General features: G+C 44.6%; 1 protein-coding gene across 1 annotated transcript in view; it reads right to left on the bottom strand.

Moving 5' to 3' along the window:
• The window catches only part of KCNB1 (potassium voltage-gated channel subfamily B member 1), a 195980-nt gene extending 174935 nt beyond the window's left edge, over positions 1 to 21045 (bottom strand). The window contains exons 1-2 of the mRNA XM_079979111.1: positions 20421 to 21045; positions 16620 to 17281 (exon numbers count right to left, since the gene is read on the bottom strand). Coding sequence (XP_079835237.1) covers positions 16620 to 17198 — 579 coding nt within the window. The 5' untranslated portion in view covers positions 17199 to 17281; positions 20421 to 21045. The remainder of the gene's footprint in view (positions 1 to 16619; positions 17282 to 20420) is intronic.
• Between the last annotated feature and the right edge of the window lie 5894 nt (positions 21046 to 26939).

Genomic DNA, 26939 nt, shown 5'->3' with positions numbered 1-26939 from the left:
GGCAAATTCATGGAGGATGTCAAGCAGTGGTCAAAGGATGATGATGATGATGATGATGACAGCTAGGATCTGCCTCCACAGTAAGAGGCAGCAATGTTTCTGTATAGCCATTGCTGGAGTAATATTTCTGAAGTAATGCTTCTGAATAAACAGTTGCTGGGAATCACAGGTGGGCAGAGTGCTGTTGTGCTGGTTTCCTGCTTGCAGGCTTTCTGGTTGGCCACTGTGAGAACAGGATGCTGGACTAGATGGGCCATTGGCCTGATCCAGGGTTCTGCGTAAAAGAACTGTCCTTCCAGTGACTGGGAGTGGCCGCTGGGACCACATAACACCGGTTCTGAGAGATCTGCACTGGCTCCCAGTACGTTTCCGAGCACGATTCAAAGTGTTGGTGCTGACCTTTAAAGCCCTAAACGGCCTTGGTCCTGTACACCTGAAGGAGCGTCTCCACCCCCATCGTTCAGCCCGGACACTGAGATCCAGCGCCGAGGGCCTTCTGGCGGTTCCCTCATTGCGAGAAGTGAGGCTACAGGGAACCAGACAGAGGGCCTTCTCGGTAGTGGCGCCCGCCCTGTGGAACGCCCTCCCATCAGATGTCAAAGAGATAAAGAATTACCTGACATTCAGAAGACATCTTAAGACAGCCCTGTTCAGGGAAGTTTTTAATATGTAATGCTGTACTGTTTTTAACACTGATTGGGAGCCGCCCAGAGTGGCTGGGGAAACTCAGCCAGATGGGCGGGGTATAAATAATAAATTATTATTATTATTATTATTATTATTCAGGTTTATGTACAGCTGCTCAAAATCGAAGCAAGCACCTCTCTCTCAAATCAAATAAAAAATTGAGAGAAGGCACAGATAAATCCTCTATAATGGTTCTGTCAACCAGACGGTTTTAGAGAAAGGCAAGAGTACATTCCATGTCTAATGACCCCCCTCACAGGAAACCCTCCTTCTGCCAGACAACTTCTTTCTGTAAATGAGGAAGCTCTTGGCATATGTTCCAGTGTCAATTCAATTTCCCCACTCCCTACAGCAGCAGTAACAACATTTCCTGGATCATAATGGAACCCAGATTCCATCTTCCACCCATGCCCTCCCAGTTTAATTACATTGATAGTGAGATAGTGCAGCAATAAGTAGATTGGTTTAAAAAAAAGGGGGGGGGACCAACCTTAAGTGAAAGGCAACCGCAAAAACATATAAGAAAATATTCTCAACCAAATTGCTATTCTTAGGCTAGGTTCCTTGTTGCTAATTTTTGTCTTGGAGAATGTTTTATGCATCAATATTGCCTTGGAATTTCCAGCATGAAGAAAACATTAAATGTACCACCGTGCAATAGAGTAGATTTAATCCAATGGATAAAATAAAGGTAAAGGATCCCTGGATGGTTAAGTCCAGTCAAAGGCGACTATGGGGTGTGGTGCTCATCTCACTTCAGGCCAAGGGAGCCTGGCGTTTGTCCACAGACAGCTTTCTGGGTCATGTGGCCAGCATGATTAAACCACTTCTGATGCAACGGACCACTGTGACGAGTGCCAGAGAGCATGGAAATGCCGTTTACCTTCCCACCTATTTACCTACTTGTACTGGTGTGCTTTCAAACTGCTAGGTTGGCAGAAGCTGGGACAGAGCAACAGGAGCTCACTCCGTTGCAATGATTCAAACCGCTGACCTTCCAGTCAGCAAACCCAAGAGGCTCAGTGGTTTAGACCACGGCGCCACCCATGTCCCCAATGGATAGCACACAGCTCTATCCTTTGGTATATTACCAGCACCTGTAGCGTGATGGTCTTTTGTTTATGAACGGTAAGGAATGAACTGTTGATATTTTGTCAGTGGGAGCTAATGCTCAGGTGACCTTGGAGTGCTTATTTCCAGGTATGTCTGTCCCTGGACTAAAATAGTCTGGTATCAGTAACTCATGCTCTAGTGACTTTGTCTGGACTACTGCAATACTACTGTGTGGAGCTGCCCTTGAAGATAGTCCAGAAGCCAAACCTAGTGCAGAATATGGCTGCTAGGTTATTGATGGGGGCAGCAAGACAGGAGAATGTAACACGAGTTGTAAAAGCACTATGCTGCCTGCCTGTGCACTACTGGTAGGGACGTGGGAGAAATTTGATTTTGTTTGCATCTTAATGAGAAATTATGCAATTCACACTTCCCCAACCAATATGCAAGCTGCCACACAGCTTTCCTTTGAAATTAGCACTTCTCTGAATTTTGCAATGCAGATCACCAACAAAACAACATGTACAAAACCGCACCATTATTAGGGGAAGGTGCTTGCAAAAAAAAGTGTATATTAGTCAAAACTGCAAAAGCAAAAAAACTGCAGGAAGCAAAAAATTGATCAGGAGAAAATTGCACTAAAATTCTTATGAATGTTCATGACAATTTTTTAAAGCACATTACTGTGGAAATGTGGTAAACTGCATTGAAGGATGGAAAAATGAGAAACTCACAGAACCAAAATTAACAATCTTCCCTAGCTATAGGTTGCTGAGAACAGTTCATAAAGCCCTAAGCATTTCAAGGCTGAAATATATGCAGCAGTACCTCTTTCAATACCAGCCTACCTGAAGATTGGTGGGGGTTCTCTGCTCATAATACCTGAGAAGATACATAGGAAGAGGACACGCAGAATTGCACCCTCCACAGGCTCCTATCCCCTGCCTTGCAGAGATTTAGACATGAACTGAAGACCATTTTACTCACCCAGAGCTTCCCCAACACCAAATTGTAGATCTGTGTTTAATGATTGTTACTTTGTAAATCCTTCAGGTTTGTTCAATGTTTTCTTTACTTGGGGCATGCTACTATTTCTCTTGCATTGCACATTGCCCTGAGCTTCTTTGGAGGAAGAGTGATTTATAAATATGGCAGGTAAATAAATATAGTTATACAAGGTACCTGCAGGGTGGTGATGGAGACCTGGTGTTCTGTTGATGTCTACGTGGGCAAGGGAGAAAGAAACCCCTTCATTTCAGCACATGGGTAGGCAAACTAATGCCCAAGGGCCGGATCCGGCCCAATCGCCTTCTAAGGTAGAACATGTTCTTTTATTTAAAATGCATCTCTGGGTTATTTGTTCATCCCCCCCTCAAAATATAGTCTGCCCCCCCCCCAAGGTCTGAGGGACAGTGTGTTACGGTCCGGTCTACGGGTGATCAAAGTCCCGGTGGAGGACATCGGGACCGGGGGCAAGATAGTGGGGTGGGAGCAGGAACTAGAGTCCAGAAGCCGGGGGTCCAAGGGTCAGGAAGCAAGGAGTCACAAAGTCAAGGGTCAGAGGATCAAGAAGCAGGGAGTCAGGAAGCCGAGGTCCGGGGATCAGGAAGAAAGATGCTAAACTCAGCAAGGCAGGAAACGTGTTGCTGCGGCAAAGAGCCGAAGGGAAATGCTGACCTTATATCCCTTCCCAGCTCTTACCACCAGGTGCAGTGAGTTACTAAGCGGCCTCACCTGTGTGGCTGCGCCTTTCCTCTCCAGAACAAACTTAGGAAGGCCCCAGTCCTGCGAAGCCCTACTGGTCACAGGGCCTGGCTCCTGCATGCACTCCTGACACAGTGGACCGGCCCCCTGCTGAAAAAGTTTTCTGAGCCCTGTTTTAGCACTTACAAAGGATACATAGCACAGTAGCAGACCATAGAGAGGACCCAAAACTTTGGGCAACTGCCCCCCCCCCTTGGAAAAGAGAGGAAGGAGAAAGGGGGAAAGAAAAGAAACCAGAGGGGGGAAATCTGAACATTTCTTTGGGTGGAAAGGCTTGCCGAGACAAGCAAGTGGCGAGGAGGCTCTTGTGCTCAGATCCTGCTCTCTGGTTTCTCACAGGCATCTGGTTGGCCACTGTGAGAACAGGATGCTGGACAAGATGAGCCATTGGCCTGATCCTGCAGGCTATTATTATGTTCTTCTCTAGGGTGGCTACTTACTGAGATCTGCAGAAAATTTGCATGTGGGAACTGATACTAGAGAGATGCAAATTTCAAAAGAATCGCTATATCTTAAAAAGAAATATAACACACCTCTCCATAGTGAGGAAGACTGTGACCAGATAATCTCTGTGGGCATTCTCAGTCTGTTTGTCCAGTGCTAACCAGGGTGGATTTGATTTAAATCAAATCGATTTAAATAATGACCGCTCCCCACTTAAACGGGGGGCGCCCTTTGCGTGGACGCGTGCAGCCCTGGATCTGGAGTGGCCCCATCAGCATAGGCTTTGCCTTCCCTCAGGTGGGATACCTGGAGGTCCCCGCCTACCCCAGTGAGTTGTCCAATCCCACCTGGGGGAAGCGTTGCCAGGGAAACCAGGCCAGGTAGGGGGAGGGATTACCTGCCCACACAATAGAGGGTGGATCTTAATTGGTAATCCTGCTAACCAGGGTGGATTTGATTTAAATCAAATCGATTTAAATAATGATTTAAACCACTAGTCAGTAAGACTTGATTTAAATCTTTCTTTTCCTTTCTTGCAAACAGACTCATTCTTGCTGGTATAATGTTAATATTTGCAACCAGATGAAGGTTTCATTTTTGGAATAATAAATTTTCGGAGTAGTTTTTACAGTTATATCAAAAATTACTGATCTGATTATACTATCAGAAATACAGACAGCTAATTATGAAAGTATTGTTTATATTTTTTTTAAAAAATGATTTTTTTAATTAAAAATCATTGATTTTTATCCACCCTGGTGCTAACTAATTGTTGATGAACCACTGCAAGTCTCTTCCTGCTCTTATTTCTTTGGGTTCTTTATCTTTAAACTGGACTTAGACAAAACAACCATTCAAATAGAGGGCTGCCTTCTAACAGCACTTCAACCACTGTAAACTATCAGTCAATATTCTCCCCCAAATGCAACAAAACCTCTACAAAAGCACATCCATTATAAACATCCATAATAAACTTGTGTTAAAACTAGCCTGGTATAGATTTTGAAGACAGGTGATTGGATCTCTGGCCCACCTTAGTTTGATCTTATGAAAAAGCTGTTAATATTTTAAACTTCTTGATATGGTGCCTCAGCTGGGCAAAAGCAACATTTATTTTGCTAGTGTTATTTTTGCACACTGAAACAAATAGCTGCATATATTTGGCACTTATTCTACTTGTATAACAGTGAGGACTCTCGTAAATCCATTTGGATGGTTAATGAGGGAAGAGTAAACAGAATGAGATATAAATAAATATCATCTTCATTACTGGCCACAACTCAATATGGAGACTTTCTCAACGCTAAAGTATGAATAAAATCCATTAACTAGAGCGAATATAATCTTGCAAAGTATAACTTATCCACTTCTTTATGGATTCCAAATCCCTATTCTGGTTGGAGTCATACGAATATCTCTTGCTAATTTGGAATAACTTCTATGAATCAATGCTTTAACTGTTATCTGAAGAACCACATCCACTCATGCTAACCTGCCCATACTAGGAAGTTGGCAGCAGAGGTCCTCCTTAGGTGACTGCCTCTGAGAGCAATTTGATTGACAGGTGCAAGGGAAGGGCCTTTTCTGCACGGGCCCCACATCTCTGCAACACTTTGCCAGCTGTGCTCGAACATGCCCCATGTGTTTAGAAAAGCCCTGAAGACTAGGGAAGGCAGAGAAATCGGGTTTTGTTTGTGTTTCAAGCCAAAGCTACCCAATTCATTCCAAAACCATACATGAACCAAACTATGGCCATCCTTCGAAAGCTGCTCTTCTCCGAATGTTGCAATGCAGTTCTTCAGCCAAGACATGTTTACAAAAATGCATATACTAGTGTAAATTGTGCAGAACAAAGCATTTTTTTTAGTGAACACAATATATACACATGCATTACATTTTGGAAAATTGCAAACTAAAATGTGCATATTTTGAGAAATTCACACTGAAACGCTGAGGAATTTTCGTGAGGACTTTTTAAAAAATTGCAAACTGATACGGAAATGATGTGGAACACTGAGCTTAAGCCTGGCAAAATGAGAAACCAAGAGAAGCTGAAACTGACAGATTTGGCAATCCCTACTGAAGAGCCCCTTGCTTTTTTTTTTCTTGTGTGGTGTTCCGATTTCATTTTGGGTGTCATTATGTATTTATTGGTATTGGTATGGGTAGTGGGGGAGAGAGAGAGGATGTTTGTGGTTTATTTTTACTAGCTATTAAGTGTTTTATTGTTTTCCTGTAATGGAACTGTGCAGGGAGATGGCAGTGGTGACTACAAGACACGGGGGTGGAGATAAGCAAAAATGGCCTCCCCCCTCCTACTCCAGCAAAGGAATAAAGTCTGGCGGGGGGTATGGCGTTAACATATGAGAGTGCTGGAGGTGAAATAGTTAAACAGGTTACCCAATTAGAACCCAGGGGGTGGAGTCAGAGGGACTATAAAACCAGCTCTGGGAGGGGCGAGAGGAGGAGTTCGTTGGGAGTTGGGTGGTTGGTTGGAGTGGGAGTGAATTGGGATAGAGTCTGTGGGTAGGTTGAGTTAGTGCAGCAAAATAAGCTGAGTCAGGAACAGTTAGGAGATAGGAAGATAAGTAGATATCTGAGAGGTGGGTTTAGTGAGTGAGAGCAGGTAGTGGAAGTTATAGGTCTGGATAGGCACCCCATGATTGTAATTGACCGATACCGTTTATGAAACCACACGCTTGTAAAACTGCAATAAATAAACAGAAGTTTATGTTCCAATTTAACCCTGACTGGACTCAGTATTGTACCAGGTAGGGGCTGGGTGGTGGCAGCGAGAAATAAAGTGGTGGCACTGGGATCACTAGATGGCGAAATGTCCTGGGACCCTGTGTGATTGCCACAGTGGGGACCCACGGTTTCTGGCAAGGCAAAACATTTGGGTGATTTTTTTCATTATGGAGATCCAAGGGTGGTTGGAGAGGAGGAGGCACGGCTCAGATCTTATTGTAGCATCAGTGATAATAGATTGTATTCAATGTAATGTTACATACATGGTTCTGTCAATGCAAGGATTTCTCTTTGCTGAATGGTATGTTCTTCCCCTCTGTCCCCCACTGCACCCCATAAATCTGTTCAGGGCTTCCCCCCAACCCTCTGGAGTAGTTCTGGGGACAGTGAAGTGAAAGGACAATGTGGGGAAGGACGGGGGGGGGGGAAATCTCACAGCGCTAGCCAAGGACGTAGCTAAACATGTTTGACAACACTCAAACGATCATGCAGTGACCATTTGGAGGATATCTGTATGCTGGTTTGGAATATTCAGAAAACATCCAGGGTGTGTGTGTGTTCATATCCAAATAGCAAAATTCACAAAGGTCAATATTTGGGAGCTGATTGCTTCATGTCTACAACGATACAGGTATTTTAAAAAGCCCTGCGTTCTCAATGAGAAAACACTGAAAAGCAAGGTGAATAATCCATGCTAACTTTAATTGCCGTGGCAAAGCACCTCTAAGGAAGCCTCCGCTTGAAAATCCACATGAAAAGAAGAGGCATTTAAGGAAATAACCTGCAACCCAACTTTCATTCCAGCTAAATCCAATCCAATTGGCAAGGGCAGCCGAGGAAAGCATGACTAAGTAAAGTCACAGCAAACAGTGGAGCCTATAAGCAGAAGGCAAATATAAACAAATGGGCAAGGAGGATCAGGAGTGCTGGAAAAGTAAGCAGAAACAGAAGTTAAAGGAACCATCTCAAAAGCAAACACCTAGTAGCATAAGAGGGATTATTTCAAGCTAAATAATTTGCAGGGATCTGGCAAGGATGTTGCCATCAGATGAGACAGAAGAAACTGAGCCACTAAAGACATTGATAGGTGTTACAGCCTAGTAATAAGAACAAATGTTAATTAGCTTTTAATGCAGAGGACCAATTCCCAATGCATTAAGAGTGCCATCACTCTTGCTTAAGATTATTGCCTATGTGTTGTCCGGCTGAGCTGGACTACATGAGATTTATTTGCTTATTTTCCCAACGAAGAGGGCCAAGCACTCAACACAAATAAAATGTATTGCCAAGTGCCTTCCATCACTATCTCTGGATCCTTCTGAACGAGATGGAGATCTCACTGCAGCTTCATATATGGGATGTGAGTCACCACTGTTCTGATTTTCTCCATCCCTGCAATTTCCATGTTCGCAGCTTCAAGGAGTGTGACAATGGCCATTGTGGCAGCCTGCAATTATGAATCAAAGCTGCCCAGGTTTTAGGGTGGAGAGGGTTGGCCTGATGTACTTGGGGAACACATGGCTGTCAGCTTCACAACAGTAGCTATGATAACGTGGTTGGGTTTCGCACAGATTTTGTCACTCAGGGTTCAGCCCATAACTATGGAAATGCTGGGATGCAGAGTGAAGCAAAGCACACATATTTTTAGGATTAGGGTGCTCTTGCCATAGGACTGAGGAGTTTTAGCCGTGTGCAAGAAGCTGGACTGCAACCTCCTAATCCAGACAGTTTGCCAGTTTCTTTAATGGTTCTGGGTGAAGAGGGCATTCTTCAGTAATAGTAGAGTATTCCATTCTGACTCTGCCATGGGGTAGAGAGCCAGTCAGTCTCCAACCCAACTGCACAATGAGACTTGTTGATAATGTATAATTATATATCGTATTGGCCTGAACATAAGTCACACTTTCTTTCCAAATCCCAACCGTGAAAACTTAAGGTGCAGCTTAAATTTGTGACCTTACAAAAATTGGCTTTTACGCACCAACCATTTCAGTTTTAATGACAGGGTCGGGGGGGGGGGTAATGGGATCTCCTCTCAATGCTCCTTCCATGCCCCCGCAGGTTCTTTTTGGATGCAAGTTCCCACAACCCCACAAACTCAGATCCCTCCCTCCCTCCATCTTCCTTATGGGCAGAGCAGGAGCCCAAAAGCCTGGTCAGGAATTCAAGAGGGAGGCTCCCAGCTTTGGGAAGCAGAATCATGGCTCTGCCCCACCTTTTGCCCAATCTCTTTCGATGGAGCTGCGCAGAGGCTCCCTACCACCGATGACTCCTTTTACGGGTGTGAGTGCCTGTGGTATTTTAAGGGAGCGGCTTATATTCGGGTGTTGACTTTTTTTCTTTTTCCTCTTGAATTTTAAAGGTGTGGCTTATTTGAGGCTGCAGCTTATATTCGAGCCAGTACGGTATATAAATATAATTGAAGGATTTCCATAGACAACAAGAGTACATACAATGTCTCTGTTCCCAACAACATACAAATCGATATGGCTAACTTAACCCAACAACCCCTCACCCCCTCTCACACACAAACAAAACTCACTGCAATCAGCTGAATGCAACCAACCACGCTCTGAGTGCTACAATCTCTCGCACCGCCCAAACAAACAAACTTGTTGATAATGTATGATGATCCAATGGTTCCCATCCCAACTATTTCAGACCAAGAGATGGCAGCTCTACCATATTAGAACTTCTGTTGGGTTGTTGTCCATGTGTGGCATATGCTGCATCTCACAAGTATTTTGGCATCTTCCCCCAGATGTTTTGTACATATAAACAGAAGGTGTGAGTTGGTTTCCAGTTGTGCCATACAGTAGGTCAGGGAGAGGGCAGACAGCAGAAGCTGTAGATGCTTCATTACCCACTCCAGCATTGGAGCTAATTGTAAAGATGAAATCTCCAGGTTACAACCTGGCAGTCTCAAATGCTTCACATGTCCCAACACTGCTCTCAAAGCTAAAGTCTGGATAGCTGCTTCTGATCAGGGAATGTATGTGTCACAAGTAGTGTGCTAGCATGTGCACTACAGGCATGTACTGAGCTTTAGAAGTGGCATGGTAATGACTCATGGCATTAAGAATGACTTTTACCGTGAAAAATCAACTGCATTCTTTTTTTGAAAAACTAGAGTCAGAAAAGAAGCTTTAAAGTGCCGACTACAATCAATTATGTGTTTATTTAATGTTGGGTCCATGGGGAACCTGTGTCATTGCAGATATTAGACTCCAACTCCCATGATGCCTGACCACTGGCTATGTTAGTTATGGGTTATGGGAGTTGGAAGCTCAACAGCATCTGCAAGGACCACAGGTTCCCCATCCCTGACTTAAACTTTAACAGATCACAGAAGCATCAATTCTTAAGAACGCAAAAGCAATTACGATGAGTTCATCTGACTGCCTCAATAACACTGGCTAGAGATTCCTCTCCAGCAATTCCTGAATTACTTCCACTGGATTGGTTTGCACAGGAGAATGTGATGAACTGCTGGCAAAGAAAATGAAAGGCCCTTCCTTAGAAATAAATAAAGGAGAAAGAGAGCGTTGATCTTTCGGTCACAAGACAATGCCACCTGCTCAACACAAAGGATGACATTTATGAAGTGGCTGCAGACAATGGGTTGGGGCTGACTTGAAATGTGTGCAGATTGCAGGCCCCAAATTATTATAATCAGGCGCAGCTGTTTCACTCATAACAGAAGAGCAGAGCCGAAAATCTATACCCTGCCTTTTACAGAAGATGCACTCCTTATGACAAGCGCAAGTGACGCAGGATGTGTGTGATGAGATCTACTGCATTTTCAAAAAATTATACAATGGGTGAAGCAGGGCACTTTGAATTTGATGGAAGTTGCAGCACCAGGAAAGCGGGTGCTTAAGTATTAGCAGCCCAGGCTATTTCCCTAATTTAAGTCTCCCCTTCCCCCCAGTAATTCTATTGAATCTGCACACTCCTTACTCTGCCTCTGAGCATTATAATAGCTTTAGGAGAACAGTACTGGGAAAGGGCTGAACAATCCAGCACAGCTGCTCTAATGAATTTCTGAGCCTTTTGTGCCCATTCTAAAGTCTCTCTTTTCTCTTTGGCGATCACTCGTAGCTGAGTAAGATCGTCTTCCACAAACACGGTTTTAACAATGAGTCCTTAAGTGACTGTGGAGGCCAATTCTGGGTCCACACGTCCTTCCACAGTGGGGACATTGGTTTCCATGTAGGAGTTGATCACGGTGTGAATTTGCCAAGCGTGCCTTCCTTGTAGCACGTTTCTCCCTGCATCCTGAGTTCGAGTGTCTTCAAAACCCATGGCACCTTGGGTAGAGGCTGTTCTCCAACTGGAGCACTCGCGGGCCAGTGTTTCCCAGTTGTCAGTGTTTATATACTACATTTTTTAAAGATTTCACTTGAGACAGTCTTTAAACCTCTTTTGTTGACCACCAGCATTACGCTTTCCATTCTTGAGTTGGGAATAGAGTAGTTGCTTTGGAAGATGATCATAAGGCATCCGCACAACATGACCAGTGCAACGAAGTTGATGTTGAAGAATCATTGCTTCAACGCTGGTGATCGTTGCTTCTTCCAGTACACTGGTATTAATTTGCCTGTCTTCCCAAGTGATGTCTAAAATTTTTGGAGACACCATTGATGGAATCTTTTGAGGTGTTGGAGATGGTGTTTATAAGTGGGCCATGTTTCACAAGCATACAGTAAGGTTGGTAGTACGATAGCTTTGTAAACAAGCATTTTGGTTTTCCTGCGAATGTCCTGGTCCTCAAACACTCTGCACTTCACTCACTAGGGTCATAGGAACATGCAAGCCCACTCACCATAACAAGGTGATAATCCAGCGAGTGGGCCATTCTAAAGTAAAACAAACAAAACTAATGTGATCTAATGATAGATCATTGGTTTGTTCACTTTCTTCTAGAGACGGTCATTTAGCCTAGGGAACAAGCATCATAGGTAAAGGTAAAGGTAAAGGTACCCCTGCCCGTACAGGCCAGTCTTGACAGACTCAAGGGTTGTGCGCTCATCTCACTCTATAGGCCAGGAGCCAGCGCTGTCCGCAGACACTTCCGGGTCACGTGACCAGCGTGACAAGCTGCATCTGGCGAGCCAGCACAGCACACGGAACGCCGTTTACCTTCCCACTAGTAAGCGGTCCCTATTTATCTACTTGCACCCGGGGGTGCTTTCGAACTGCTACAGAATTAGAGATAAGAGTTTATGAGATAAGTTCATGTTAGTCCATAGTCAGATTGGACGTGGAGGTCTTAGTTTCAATCATGGAACAGAAGTCAGAAGTCAATTATGGATTAGAAACCAGGATAGGGCCCTGTTTTGATGTATGCACCTTACTAGACTGCAAAATAAGTAAATAAATAAACAAATTACCAGCCTGCTGGTAACTGGCAGATGAGAAACCAAGAAGAAGCTTGTGGCCTTTCTATGCTGGGGCCAGTGGAGAGGACTTCCCTCCTCTGACAACCCAATTGTTTTCTATGCCGGGCACAGAAAGGAGAGAGGAAATAAATACTCTGTCTTTCCTCTACCAGTCCACTCACCTGCATGTGACTCCTTGTTGCCTATAGCTACCAAGAAAGTGCTTAAGTACAAGGCTGACTTAGGTTGAGCTTTTAAAGGTCCATGTATCCTTTGTGTTACAGATTAATCAACCTGGAATATTATCATGGTCACTGAATAGCACTACCATAACTATTTTGGAAAGTTCAGAGATGCCAAAATCCAGGCAAAGTTAAGCACTTTTAAGTTCCATTTACTTCAGCTGGAGAAAGTTATGTTTGTGCTTAATTCACCCACTGAAAGCAATGGGACATTGAAATGTTTGATTTTGCCTATGCTGTTCCTTCTTTTATGTCTAGCTCTGATTTTGATAATGACCGCTCCCCACTTAAAATGGGGGGCGCCCTTTGCGTGGACGCGTGCAGCCCTGGATCTGGAGTGGCCCCATCAGCATAGGCTTTGCCTTCCCTCAGGTGGGATACCTGGAGGTCCCCGCCTACCCCAGTGAGTTGTCCAATCCCACCTGGGGGAAGCGTTGCCTGGGAAACCAGGCCAGGTAGGGGGAGGGATTACCTGCCCACACAATAGAGGGAGGATCTTAACTGATGATCCAGTTCGTCAGATATCCCAGCTTGGAGCTTAACTTTCCTTCTATGAACAAAATGTCGAGTTCATATACCTGAGGAAGGTCTCTCCGCCTCCTGCTTTCTTCTGCAGTTCTTGGCACCCCCTGAAAATCTGCTAAGGGGCTTGGGGAAAACTTGGCAATGGTGTGGGATACCCTAAAATGTTACTGTTTATTTACATGCTGCCTTTTGGCTTTAAAAAAAGAAGAACACCACCAAGGTAGCTCATGAATAATCAACACACAAAATCAAGTACAAACAATACAAATTATAAAAACTCCAAACCAAATCATAGCATTTCAAAGGTATGAAAATCCAAATACATTCATCTTGCTGCCAAAAAAGGCAATGAGGGCAATTGCCACAAAAATATTAGAAAGAGCAGGACCCTCTCCCTGGGAATGATTTGGATATAATGTGTCTTTGTGGGGCAGGTTAAAGAAGCAGGGAGACTTGGTGGAACCATACCCTCTTATGTGAACAGAGGAGCAACTCAGCATCTGAGCCTGTGCTAAGAATCTCAGCAGCGGAAGCTCGCAAGGAAGTGCAATGTGCTCCCACAATCCACTCTAAATTAGTACATAAGCCTGCAATTGCTAAATGCATTTACACTGGATTTCTCTCTCCCTCTTCTTTCCAGAAGGCAAACCCTAGAATGGATTTGACTTATAAATCACAAAAGACACTTCTTTGGCAAGGATGATCATCCTCATATACAATAAATCATGAAACATCAACAGCCTCTAATGGATTTTGATTCTGTGCCACAGTCGGCCTAAGCCGGAGGCCGACGTTTTGGGATTCTGCACGCATGCCAAAACACCCTGATAAATTATTCACATTCAGCACTGTGACATCTGAAATATATATTTAAAAAGGCAGCCTGGATCTGTGAGAAATAAAAATGAAAATTTGTTGGTTTTTTTGAAAGCCACACAACATCCCTTTTCCTGACACACTGCATCAGATGTCCCTTGATCCTTGAAACGCCTTCTCAGAACTTTAAAGGAATTATCAGTTTCTTCTACAATCACTGGGCTGTGCTCATGCAGAAGCATCTAATCCAGGTTTTACAAAGGTGAAGTGTAACGTCTTCTTGCTATAATGTGCAATTTGCATATCACAGCGTATTCCGAGACCATCCCACTGACTAGAAAAATCGCAACTGCTTCCATGCCTATTTGTTTGATGGCCGTGGTTTTCAAAGATTCTCCCTTCAGAAAATACTACCTGTTGAGATGTCCCATAGTGTACGCAATGAAGTTCTGCATATCGCAGAAGATTTTGGGAGGTGTTTTGCTCCCTTCATCCAAGACACTCACGGCTTTGGGGATGTCTCCACTGCCACATCTCAACTGAGCACACAGTTGGCAACATTCCACTCTTGCTGCACCATACAAAGGAAGGTTGATAACCATCAGCCATCTGCCACTCCAGGAAGCTTGGGGAATGGATGTAGCTCAGTGGTGGAAGCTACAGAAGGTCCATGAGTCCAGCATCTCCATGGAGGGCTGTGGAAGGCCCTTGCCTGAAATCCGGGAAATACTGAGCTAGATGGACCAATAGTCTGACACAGTAGGAGGCAGTTTCCTATGTTCTAACCTTTACTGATCTTCTCACTGAGAAACTCTTGGTAATTTTCCCAGGAGCCTTAGGGTTCCACAGAACTCAGCTTGAAAACCACTGCTTTACTATGAGACTCGCATGGTTTCTTAACAGCTGGCCATCTGAGGTTTTCCAATTTAATGCTACACGTTGCTAATATGATAGCCTTCACATTTGCACCCAGTTTCTTTGTGGTTATGCTGGTGTTAATTAATTTATTTATTGTATTTGTAACCCACCTTTTTTCTCCCCAAGGAGCTCAAGGTGGTATATACATGGATCTCCCCCTCTTCAGTCAATCCTCACAATAACCTTGTGCTGAAAGGCAGCAACTGGCCCAAGGTCACCCTGAACCCTGGTCTCCCAGGTCCTAGTCTACAGCAACACCACACTGGCAGCTTCAAGGTCATAAACTGGTGATGGTGACTTTTGGAGCCTTAATCTTTCCAAGGTGTATCTCACCCACCTACCCCTCGAACAAAAAACCGTCGAGCCTGAAGTATCGATTTTCACATTGTATTTTCTAGATGGTACAAGTATGAAATACTGCATGGGTTGCAATAGAAGATTTAAATCAATACTTTTCTTTAAATACACAAGGGTATGAAAGGGTTAGGTCACTACTTTGGAATGCTTTAAAAGGGAAAGGGGTTGATACAACCATGCACCCTTCACAAGTGAAGTGGTGTGTGTATATATCATGTTTTGATGAGCGTAGCCTAAGGCAGCAGTGTTGCAAACTCCTCACCCATCTGTTAGGCAGCCAAGTTAGAGCAAGTTTTGCCTGAAGTTACCTTTTGCTGTTGGGTCTGTATTCCCCATTGCTGACCCATTCTGACTGGCAGAAGATCTCCAGGGTATTCAACCAGAATTCTTTCATCACATTGATGCCTGAGATCCTTTGAACTGAAAATGCCAGTGAATGAACTTGGAACTTTCCAGGTTCATGCAAATGTGGACTCTTATCACTAGGCTGTAGACCCTCTCCCCTGACTCTTCTGCCCTCTTTTCATGACTTCCTGTCATTCAGTTCTTGACTGAAAGACAAGGCAGAACATCATCCACTTCTATCAGGTAGCTTGGTGTTCACAAAAAAGCCCCTGCACAAACACAAAAAAGCCACCCCACCCCCCAAATTGGGCCATTTAGCAGCCTCAGAACTTATCTAAGTGGCAGACTGAGACTATCAGAGTGGAAGCTTCTAACTTTCTATACCAATTTATGGAATCCCACGAGACCCCATGCAGATACTGTGTTTTCTTTCTTCTTTAAACAAAGTCAGTCCTCTGTAATCACAAGAAAAAAACAACGTTTTCAGATCTCCCCAAAATGCCTGAGACTAGAAATGAAAAAAATGGTGGTGGTCCAGGAGGTTAGGATATCAACATAACCGCTAGAACACTGCATCCAGAAAATAGAGAAGCTGGAACGAACATTAGGAAGCCATCACTGTCCAGGGGTAGGGAGAGGAATGGGAAGAGTAGCACACTTATTGAATTTAAACATAGAACTTAAGTAACTATAGTCTGCATAATGTGAATGGTATGTCAATATAGTGAACTTAGCTGCTACCAAACCAACAATTCAATTGACATGGGTAATATTTTCACAGCACATACCAGTAGAAGGAAAACAAACCTTTAGGTAATGAATTGAAATATGCTATACAGTATTGCTGTCACACCAAAATCCATACTTTTGGGGATACTAACACCAAACACTCTTCAGGAGATTTGGGCAAAGCTCCAATGCATCCATTCATGATTTATGAATATATTACATATCTGGCTTTGGCTACATGAAGTGTTTGCATAATCAATCCATGGACCTTTTAAACTTTCCATTAAGTGCTTTGGCCCCCCACAGAAAGTCCTCTACTCTTGTGTCAGTAAAAATGCAGGAAGTGCAGAATGATAGGTCAATCTGTGTCTATGTCCCCAAATCGTCTCTCTTAAAAACAACACTGAAACATAACTCCGTAATATGAAAGCACAGAAAAGAAAAGAATCGAATGGCACACTGCATTGTGGCAATCCCTTTGATGCTACGGGCAGTACAGCCAGGATAGTACAATAAAACACTCAAAGCCCAGTATTCCCCAGCCGTTACTCTGATCAATAGGTACATGCTGTCTCCACAAGAGATAAAGTATGTGTAGCTTAGACTTTACCTTGGCTGCTACAGAAGAATTGGGCTTTTCCAGAAGGTCCCAGAGCTTTTTCCTCTTCTCGGCGCAGCAGGTGTTATCAAATTCCTCTCCTTCCCTCTCTCGCATTGTTTCCGCTTCCCTCTTGAGCTCCTCGTTCATCTGCTCCTTCTTCTGGTGGTACCTTGCCTGGCAACAGGACTCCAGATAGATCTCGTCAATCCCCCAATAGTCCAGTTCTTGGCTGAAGGACAAGGCACACATTTCCTCCATCATGTGCAGCTTGCCAGTGCGGTAAAAGTTCAAGATAGAAGTAAATGCCCCTGGGTGCCTATCAAAGAAATACTCGTTCTCCTCCAAGTTGTAGTCGTCACATATATCCATAAGGGTTTCGTGGGTGTTGCAGTCTCTGAGCTTACCCAACCTTGTCCGTGGCAACCTGTCCAGGGTTCTCCATAAAACCTCGTGGGCCAAGCCACCCACATTAAGCTTGACCCTTCTGGAGCAGGCCTTGCTCCTGACAATCTCCATGGGATCGGGAGGCAAAGAGGTAGTCGATCGAGATCCATGCTTATTCATCCCCGCAGGCATTGCTTGTCTCATGAAGGCTGGAACAGGCGGATGAAAGCTTCCAGGGCACTCACACTTCTCAGCAGGATCTCTTCATTTGTCCTCCTCCTCCATGCCTGCAAGAGAAAAAAATCCACAGAGCTACTGGCGACTTCTGGGGATCAAATGAGAGCTTCTTCCTTTGTTTGTGGGCTGCCTGCTTGATCAATTAATCAGGCAGCTGTACAAACAGCTCCGTTAGTCTGCTTGAAGGTGCAGCCGGGACAGGAGGCTGGCTGCAAGAGCACAGGTCGCTGTTCAGTTTAATGGTGCTGAAACTGAAGAGAGCCTTAAGAGTGGTGAGCTGGGGGAAGGGTGCAGGGAGGCGATCAGGCTACCTTTTTTGCCATTGGCCCAGCAAGACTTAGAGCAGCCTTTGCCTGATCTATACATGGCAATAACTCATTGCAATAGAAGGGAACCCTGTGCGCTGTCCACACCCAGGTGCTGAAATAGATTTCCTAACACGTTTTCCAGCCTCTGGGAAAATAACCAGTGCCATGTCACAGAATCACAGAATTGCAGAGTTGGCAGGGATCATGAGGCCCATTTAGTCCCACATCCTGAAGTGCAGGAATCTTTCAACCAGCATGGGGTTTGAACCCATAATCCTGAGATTAAGAGTATCATGTTCTACCAACTGAGCTATCAGAGTGTTTGTGTTTGGGGCAGTGGTGCTGTCAGGGCAGGCTGCTGGGACAATGCCCCACTCAGTGAGAGAGAGAGAGAGAGAGAGAGAGCGCAAGCATGCGGGCCCCTATGTGGCTTACAGGCAGATTACTATGCTTTTGAAGTTACAATCTAAAGAGTCTCCCACCCCCATATGTCCATTGAGTCTGGAGTCTAAAATTACCAAACTGCCCCATTGGTTTGTAGTGGGATCTGGAAGACCCCATGAACCCCAGTTGGCAGCTCATCGGAGCAGTTTCTATTGTAATTAATTTTGCTCTCCTTGAAGTAATATGTATTCTCATCACCACTACCCACCCTCCTTTTCTTCTGAACCTTTACTTAGATTTGTGGACTCCCCCCCCCCTTTAAACTGATGCATCAAAGCATTTGGGTATGTGTTACATTGAACAATCAAGCGAAAGCTGAAATACTTGGTTACTTACGAAAAGACCTGCATGTTTTGGTTTAAAGGCAATGTACATAACTGTTTGTCCCTCACCCTTTCGTACCTTCCCTGCTCTCTCTCTCACACACAAACAAACACACAAATGGATGTCCCAGCTTGATTCTAGGCACAATGAGAATTTGGATGTCCCTAACAAAATGACTAGTTTGTACAACCATACTAGATTTTGGATTTTGGAAAGGGAGTAGGTGGGAAGTCTGATGTACAGGGTCATCCCCTACCCAAGCTACAGCCACTGGTGTTCATTTGAGTCCCACTGTTTCAACTGGTAAGGCTAACTGAGACATCCAAACAACTTTCCCTAGAGAACTGGGTGAACCCCAGAGACATAAATGGGGTACAAACCAGGTACACCAGGTACACACCCACCAAGAGGCATATTTTGTGATCCAAGCTTGAACCTTTCATACAAACTCTTCTCTGAAGACATGCTACATACAGCGTTGTATATGGGGTAGGATACAAGGGGGGGCATTAAAAGTCACTATAATTCTGCAAGAAACTCTACACATCAAATTGTCATATATATGCCTTTCTATACTCCTTCGCCAAATCATACATACATGAAGCCTGGGGTATTTAGGAACTCCATGTTTTGAAGTTAGTTCAACCAATAGCACTTCCTTCCAGGTTTATGAGTTTTAAGACTGGGAAAATAGCATGCAATTTTTATCTACTGGTTCTCATTTTTTCTTCTACATGTTCTTTAAGAGGCATTTCTCAGTTTTCTCTCTTCTGCCAAAGAGCTGAACTATGAACTTTAAAAGAGAATCATGGAGGGTTTCCCCCCCTTTTTTCTTTTTTAGGTATTTGGAGAAACAGAAATGCTTCCAATCTAGTCTCTTCAAATGTGCTTCTAATCTGTCCCCTGTTATAAATTTAACTCAAAGACATCAGAGGCACAGGCCGGCACTAATAGTTTACACAGCAGCACCTGATCACACACCGTTCTACATGCAGAAAGTCTAGCATGGAGCAAAGTCAAATGACATTCACAGTCTGATAGTCCTGTTCACATTGGGTATGGGTGAAACAAGCCATATCTATGGCTATTACTCTCTCCTCTCTCTAGTAAGCTCTGGAAAGGCAGATATGTCAGAGACTAATCTTTTGTAAATCACCACTTACAAAGGGTGGTCGGTGAAGGGGTTAGTGGGCTTGCAATGGCCCCATGCTAGAACAGATTACATCAGTGGGGGGGTGTATTGTGGAGGGGGAGGGAACAAAAAAAATTAAACTCTCACCTTATGAAGGTCTCTAGTGGAATGAGTGAATAGGGGAGTGGCATACCTATTTTAATTCATTTAAGTAAGATACTTGGGGAAGCAAAGTCTGCCGAGCTTAAGTTGGCTACATCTGTTGGTGAGTTTGGGGCAAATGCCTCCAGGGAAATTGGGGCCATTAACCTCAATTATTTGAAATAAGGCACTGGAGAAAGACAGGCACACTTCTTCCATTTAAGTCTACAAGAAAGAGAGACTACACCGCAGAGTGTGTACGTTGTTGATAGAGATGGTGTGGAGACAGAGAACCCGAGTTTATAACCTGAGTGGGAGCAATCATCACATTTATTTCCAGCTCTTTTAAAAAAAAAAGAATATGGGGCTTCTATGGGAGGGAGTGTGAAAGAATTTCCATCTCCTCCATTTATCCCCCCCCCCAGCGATAACTAATAGGAGTCGTCATAACAACAGCCTTTAAAAAAGAGAATAATATGCTGCCAGTAGAAAGAGCTAGCAACACTGTTGCTTATACAAGATGGGAGAAATCCGGGAGAAGAAGAAGAGGAGGAGGAGGAACGGCTCCTTCTCTTTCCCCACGCCCGACTAAAATCCTACAAGGGTTTTCAGGGGGCAGGGGGGAGTCAGATCCCTCCCCCCCCCAACACCGACGGGGACCGAACCCTCGATTTGAGGATCAGGACCCTCGGGCAGCTCCCCAGCCCAGCCTGCGCATCCACATGCTGCCCCGGGCAGATGTGATCCTCTAGCTCCTAACTCTGCGTGGGGTTTGCCCCCTTCCCCCCTTTCCCCTCCCCCCGGGTGCCCGTCTCCCCATCCCCCAATTCCGCCACTCACTTCTCTTGCCACGATCCCGGAGAAAGGAGGCGCCGTGGGGTTCCGGGGGGCGGCGAGGGCATCGGTCGGCCAGCTGGCTCGCTCGCTCGCTCGCTACATCCTGCTCCGGGCTAGCTCAGCAGGCAGGCAGGCATCCTCGGCGGCGGCGAGAGATGGGGAGGGGGGCGGGCAGAGGGAAAAAGAAAACCCCACCGGGGACGAAATCCCAGGATAACCCCTTCAGCAGCTGGATGGGGAGAGCGAAGGCAGCAGCTCCCCCCCCCACCCCGGGCCGAGGCGTCTCTGTGGGTCTCAAGAGGCGCCCCCCGTCGCAACAAGCGTCTCGCAGGCCCTCGCGCCGATCCGGCTGCGCTTCTCGCCCAAGCCCCACCTTCAGCTCCGCCGACGCCGCGCGCGGGGCCCGGGCCCAGCGGGGAGGAAGCGCCCGCCGCTCGCAGTCAGGGAGCGCGGCCTCTCTCCTCCTTCTCGCCTTTCCTTCTTTCTCCCGTTCGCTTCTTGCTAACGGAGATCAACAAGTCCAGCCTGAGCCTCCAGCTTCGCCCTGCGATTCTGGTTGCGCGGAGTTTGGCTCGAGCGGATTAGAAGTTGGAGGAGAAAGGGAGACGGGGAAGAGGGGAAGGAGCGAGCTCCACCTAGAGGCCGGCATTGCGGAGCAGAGGCGACCCCAGAATGGCTAAAAAGAAAGAGCTGAGCAGACTTCCAGACTCCCAACCTTCCTTCTAGGTTTCTAAGCAGAGGTTGGATGGTCATCTGTCATGTATCATCTAGCTGAGATTGCTGCATTGCAGGAGGTTGAGACTAGATGACTCTGGGGGTCCCTTTCAACTCTACCATTCTATGATTAATGTAAGCTCAGCAAATGGAATCCAGTTAGTTTTGCCATGGCCTGATGGTTATCAGCTTGTGGTAAGATGGAGGCTGGCTTTTTCACTGGTAGCACCTGTATTGAGCTGTATTAAGAAAAAGACCCATCATCATTGGCATTCAGCCGGCTCCTCAATACACGCCTGCCTATTTGGTCAAACATTTTAATGGGACTCTTTTCTTGTAAATTAAAATGGGTGGGCTTTAATGTTTCGATGGAATGGATTTCTTCTGTATTTTGTTTAGGCATAGATTTTATAACTGATTTTATACTTATAAACCACTTAGTGACCATTTTGGCATGTAAGCAGTATACAAATTAATACATCTCCCCCCTCCAGGCTGATGATGAGTTCTGATGAGCTCAAAAGCTTGCATATTTATTTGTGCATTTTCCTTTGGGATCATGTGTGTGTGTGTATGCATGCATAAGCATTCTCTCTCTCTCTCTCTCTCTCTCTCTCTCTCTCACACACACACACACACACACACCCCAACATTCATAATGTATATGATCCTTATGTGGCCAGACTGGTACCATCCATCCATGCCAAAGAGGGTAGGTATCAGCAGGTTTGTGGGAAGGGGAACCCCAAGGTAAACAGAAGTGCAAAAGGGGGAATAAAGAGAGGAACCCCAAGGACTGAGCATGCTCAGGGTTTAAGGAATGCTGACTGACTGTTGGAGGGTGGATGCAAACACTCACCTGGCAATGGGAGAGGTGGAAGGAAGTATTCTGAAAGAGTACATGGCTGCTGCAACAAGAACACTCCACTGTGTACCATTTTTATCGTCAGTCCCACATATTACCTTCCAGTTTCCTTTGATTTCTTCTCTAATGAACCAATAAACCTACCTGCAATTTTAATCTCACTTAAATGACTCTATTCTGGAGAGCAAAGTGCTTGGGTGCCTCTTGAATGAAAACTGTTAAAATGCCCAATATTTTGCTGTGAATCGTCCCTGCTTCAATCACACATTTTATGCCATTCCATTATTTCCTAATGGCTGGTGGGAAAGGGGAGTATTATGTGATATTTTCCACTGTTGACAGATTTATAGATGCCAGAATCCATATGAGAGGCAGCTTTTGCAAGAACCATTCTTCAATCAGTTTCCCCCATTTCAATCAGTTTTTCCCATCTGTAAATGGAATGAAAAAGCTACATCAATTGGAATTGAATTCGCTTTTCAAACACCTCTCATGCTTGATACCAATTTAATAGCATTCATTCATGTTGACACACAAACAAGGCATTTTCTAGTATCATTGTCACAAGCAGCTTTGCATGACAAGTTGGCTCACAGTTTCGGCGTGAACCCAGTTCGGAAGAGCGAATTTTGCTCCTAACGAAGGCTTTGGCCAGAAGCGTTCTTGCCTAGCTTAGCCTGAAGTATCGGTTGTGCCCAGCAATAACTGGTGGCCACTGAGATTGGTAGGGCAGCAGTCACGGAGCCCAACACTAGGTGGCGCTAGAGCCAGTGACAGACCAAGCCAATCAAGTCTAGTTTTGTCCTCCTCCCTGCTGAGTTCTACAAGGACAACACTGAGACTAAGGGCTTATCTGCACTTACCTTTCCTCTGTCTGCTTCCTCTCCTTCCACTTAGCTTTTGCATATTCTGCCTCAACTGAGAGGGTCTTCATCACTGTGACCTTCAGAATGAGGAACTGCCTCCCTCAGGAAATCCATCTGCATCCTGCCCAATAGATTTACATTAGGATTTTAAGACCTAGGATTGCTGCTGTCGAAATAGATCTCATATTAGGCAGTATTTTCACTGGAAAGACCAGTTGTCATTATTGTTAATGACATTTGTATTCCACCCTTCTTCCTATGGTGGCCTACATAGGAAGGTTAGTTCACATTAGCTTCATAATAACCCTGTGAGGAAGATTTGACTGAAAGAGAATCACTGGCTCATGGTCGCACCCCAACAGTCAATTCTCTCTGCCCTCAGGCTGCAAAGACACCATACATTTAAAGCTCATGACTCCCATCCCAAAGAATCCTGGGAAATGTAGTTTAATCTTCACAGAACTACAATTCCCAGCACCCTTAACAAAGAGCAGGGTTCTTTGGGGGGAAGACAGATGCTTTAAATGTATGATAGGAATGCAGCCTCTCTTTCTCTCTCAACATACAGGCCATTAAGGAATGGAAAAAAGTGTTTCAATCTAATTCATTCGAAAAAGCTTTTTATTGGTTTTGTTGCCCTTTCTAAATCAATGTCAGGATCTCTTTGGCCTGTGTGGAGAACCAGCAAAGAAGCCCAGCTGAGTACTACAAACAGGAGCGAGGAGGTAAGAGAAGTTCTAATTGGAGTTGCTTTTACTAATGTTTTAGCATTTGCAACATCATTCACACAACCTCATTGTGGTTTCCTTTCCTTGGAAAAGCTGAGAGAGGCCCCTTGTACTTAGTGTCACTGATGATGATGAATCTAAAGCAGTAATGGCTCATAAGTGTTGTGGAACGCCAACAGAGGCAGCTCTATGCGCAAATCTGAACCTCCCTGCCTCTGCTTTTGCTGTGGTGAGGATATTGGAGCTTGCAGACTATATGAATTCTTGGAAAGAGCAAGGCATTTAAAACTGTTTGTTCTGCGGCAAGGACAGAGGACCTTTTCAGCCTGGGGGCCAGATTCCCTTCTGTTCAACCTTCTGAGGGGGTCACATGGCACTAGGGAGTGGGGTTGGGGGAGGGAAGCTGGAAGGGACCACCAACCCTCCTGCCAATGAAATACTTCATAGGTGTATCCACATCCACAGATACTGGGTTGACAACCGCAGTGTAGACCAAGTCCACGTTTCAATTCTTTGACACAAACAATAGGTTACAGTGGCAGATCATTTAATTCACTTTTTGTTGTTTAGTTGTGCCAGGCACTCCTGTCTCTACTGCCTCCCGCAGTTTAGTCAAACTCATGCTGGTAGCTTCGAGAACACTATCCAACCATCTCGTCCTCTGTCATCCCCTTCTCCTTGTGCCCTCCATCTTTCCCAACATCAGGGTCTTTTCCAGGGAGTCTTCTCTTCTCATGAGGTGCCCAAAGTATTGGAGCCTCAGCTTCAGGATCTGTCCTTCCAGTGAGCACTCAGGGCTGATTTCCTTACGAATGGATAGGTTTGATCTTCTTGCAGTCCATGGGACTCTCAAGAGTCTCCTCCAGCACCATAATTCAAAAGCATCAATTTTTCGGTGATTAGCCTTCTTTATGGTCCAGCTCTCACTTCCATACATCACTACTGGGAAAACCATAGCTTTAACTATACGGACCTTTGTCGGCAAGGTGATTTCTCTGCTTTTTAAGATGCTCTCTGTGTTTGTCATTGCTTTTCTCCCAAGAAGCAGGCATCTTTTAATTTCGTGACTGCTGTCACCTGCTTTAAACAAGGTCAGATTATTTGCCCATCTAGCAGTGAGGAACCTCCAGTCTGGGGGCCAAATTAGGCTTATGAAGTCAGGTTTTAAGCAAGCAAAGATGCAGCTGGGCCAAGGAGAGTTTGCAGACACTGCCATACAGGTGATGGAGGCTTCTGCATAGCCCTGCACAACACTTTGTGAGCACCAACCATCAGCTGATTTCTGGAGATTGCTAAATGCAGCACATGAAGCCATCAAGCAATGACAATCAGCTGACTGCGTAGATTATATCCCCCAATTAGTCTACTCCCACAGTGGCTCTCCAATGTCTTACGCTGGGGCTCCTTCCTTCTACCTGATCCTTCTAACTGAAGATGCCAGCAATTTAACCTTGGGCTTTCTGCATGCAAAGCATGGGCTCGGCAACTGAGTTATGGCCCTTCCCCTTCAAAAAGTTGTTTGTTCCTAATAGTTACATAGAAAATATATTGACCACAAGGGTGTTACAAATTACAGAACTCAAGGTATCTTGATTGTCATGGATATTGTGCTAACTAGGTCCTGAGGTTAATGACTAGACTTTTAAGGACTTCACAGTGAACACTGCTGTAAATCACACCTAGAGTGTGATTCTTTTGGACTAACATACAGATGCCCTGCTCTGAAATGCGAGGAAAGAGCTGAGTTTCTACTCTCCGATTTTCATAGCATTTGCCCTCCCTTCTGCGTTTCTCAGTCACTAATAATACAGAACTTGTGGTTCAGAGAGTTTAATGCCGAGTGCTGAAATGTAATAAATGCAAACTGTAATTCTAAGTAAATATTTAATGATGTTGGCGGCACTACCTTATGGACAAAGCTGCAAAAATTACCCAGAGGCATGCCTGCATGGGAAGAGGAACTTTGCAGAGGCATTTTTGGTAATTGGATACATTAAGTTCAGACCACAGACCTCCAAATGGCTATAGACCCCATTTGTTGCATGGTTTGATTATTAAGACAGAAAGACCTCCGATGGATGCTGCTCTGTGTCAAACAAAAGGCTTTCATTAAGAAGCATTTTGCTCTTTGGGGAAGTTGGACTTTGCATAAGGCAAGTTTCTTCTGAGCATACCTAATGCCTCCAAAATGGAAAGTCATTGCCAGTATCATAATGCTGTTGTACACATCTATTGTGCAACCACACTTGGAATACTGTGTACAGTTCTTATCTGCACACTTGAAAGTGGAGATCATAGAGATGGAAAAAGTTCAGATGAGGGCAACCTAAGTAATCAAAGGGGTGGGGCAACTCCTCTATGAGGGCTTTTTTAATTTAGAAAAAAAATATAAGCAATGGGGACATGATAGAGGTATATACAATTATATAATACCAGAACTCATCCATTGAAGCAGATTCCGGTCAAAAGCAGGTACTGTTTAGGGAAGCTTTTAATGTTTAATAGGTTATTGTATTTTAATATTCTGTTGGAAGCCACCCAGAGTGGCTGGGGAAACCCAGCCAGATGGGCGGGGATAATAATAATAATAATAATAATAATAATAATAATAATAATGCAGTGGTACCTCTGATTACGTACTTAATTCATTCCGGAGGTCCATTCTTAACCTAAAACTGTTCTTAACCTGAAGCACCACTTTAGCTAATGGGGCCTCCTGCTGCCGCTGCCTTTCTTACTGCACCTATATTTAATATCATTTTATTTCAAGGGCTGGCATAGGAGAAACTGGTCTTGAGATTGCTTATTTTGGTTTTCACTGCAACCTTCAATAGCACAGAGGTGATTTTTCTTACCAGCACATCAAAATGGGTATTTGTTAAAAGGTCTTAATTGACTAAGCACATCTGTTCACCTCTATTGCACCTGTGCCTGCACTTGTCTTTGTATCCTAAAAGACAGACATTGTCATTCACTCTCCACGTGCAAAATTTGTTCACAGAGTGACTTAGAAAACTGAAGCCTGACAGATGTAACCCAACCAAGAACGAGGTCTGCAACAGAGGCAGGCATCTTTTGGGGGCCCAAGCTTCAAAAGACTGCCATCATTTATTTATGATTTTGCTTGTTATTCAAAGTATATATTTTTTTATTCCCCTGCCGAGATGGGTAGCGAAAAATACTAATTAATTTCAGGGAATAACATATGTTGTTGTTTTTAAAAAACCATTCTGAGCCATCATAGCCATGACATAATGAGCTATTGGCTAATTTTTCTTTCTCAGGATAACCTGGATAAATTCTACAGAACCTCCCACACACTTCACATTTTCCTTTGACCCGACACTGA

Source organism: Podarcis cretensis (assembly GCF_951804945.1).
Source record: "Podarcis cretensis genome assembly, chromosome: 6".
Taxonomy (NCBI): Eukaryota; Metazoa; Chordata; class Lepidosauria; order Squamata; family Lacertidae; genus Podarcis; species Podarcis cretensis.
Note: the sequence above shows the minus strand (reverse complement) of the source record. Positions and strands in the feature narration are given on the sequence as shown.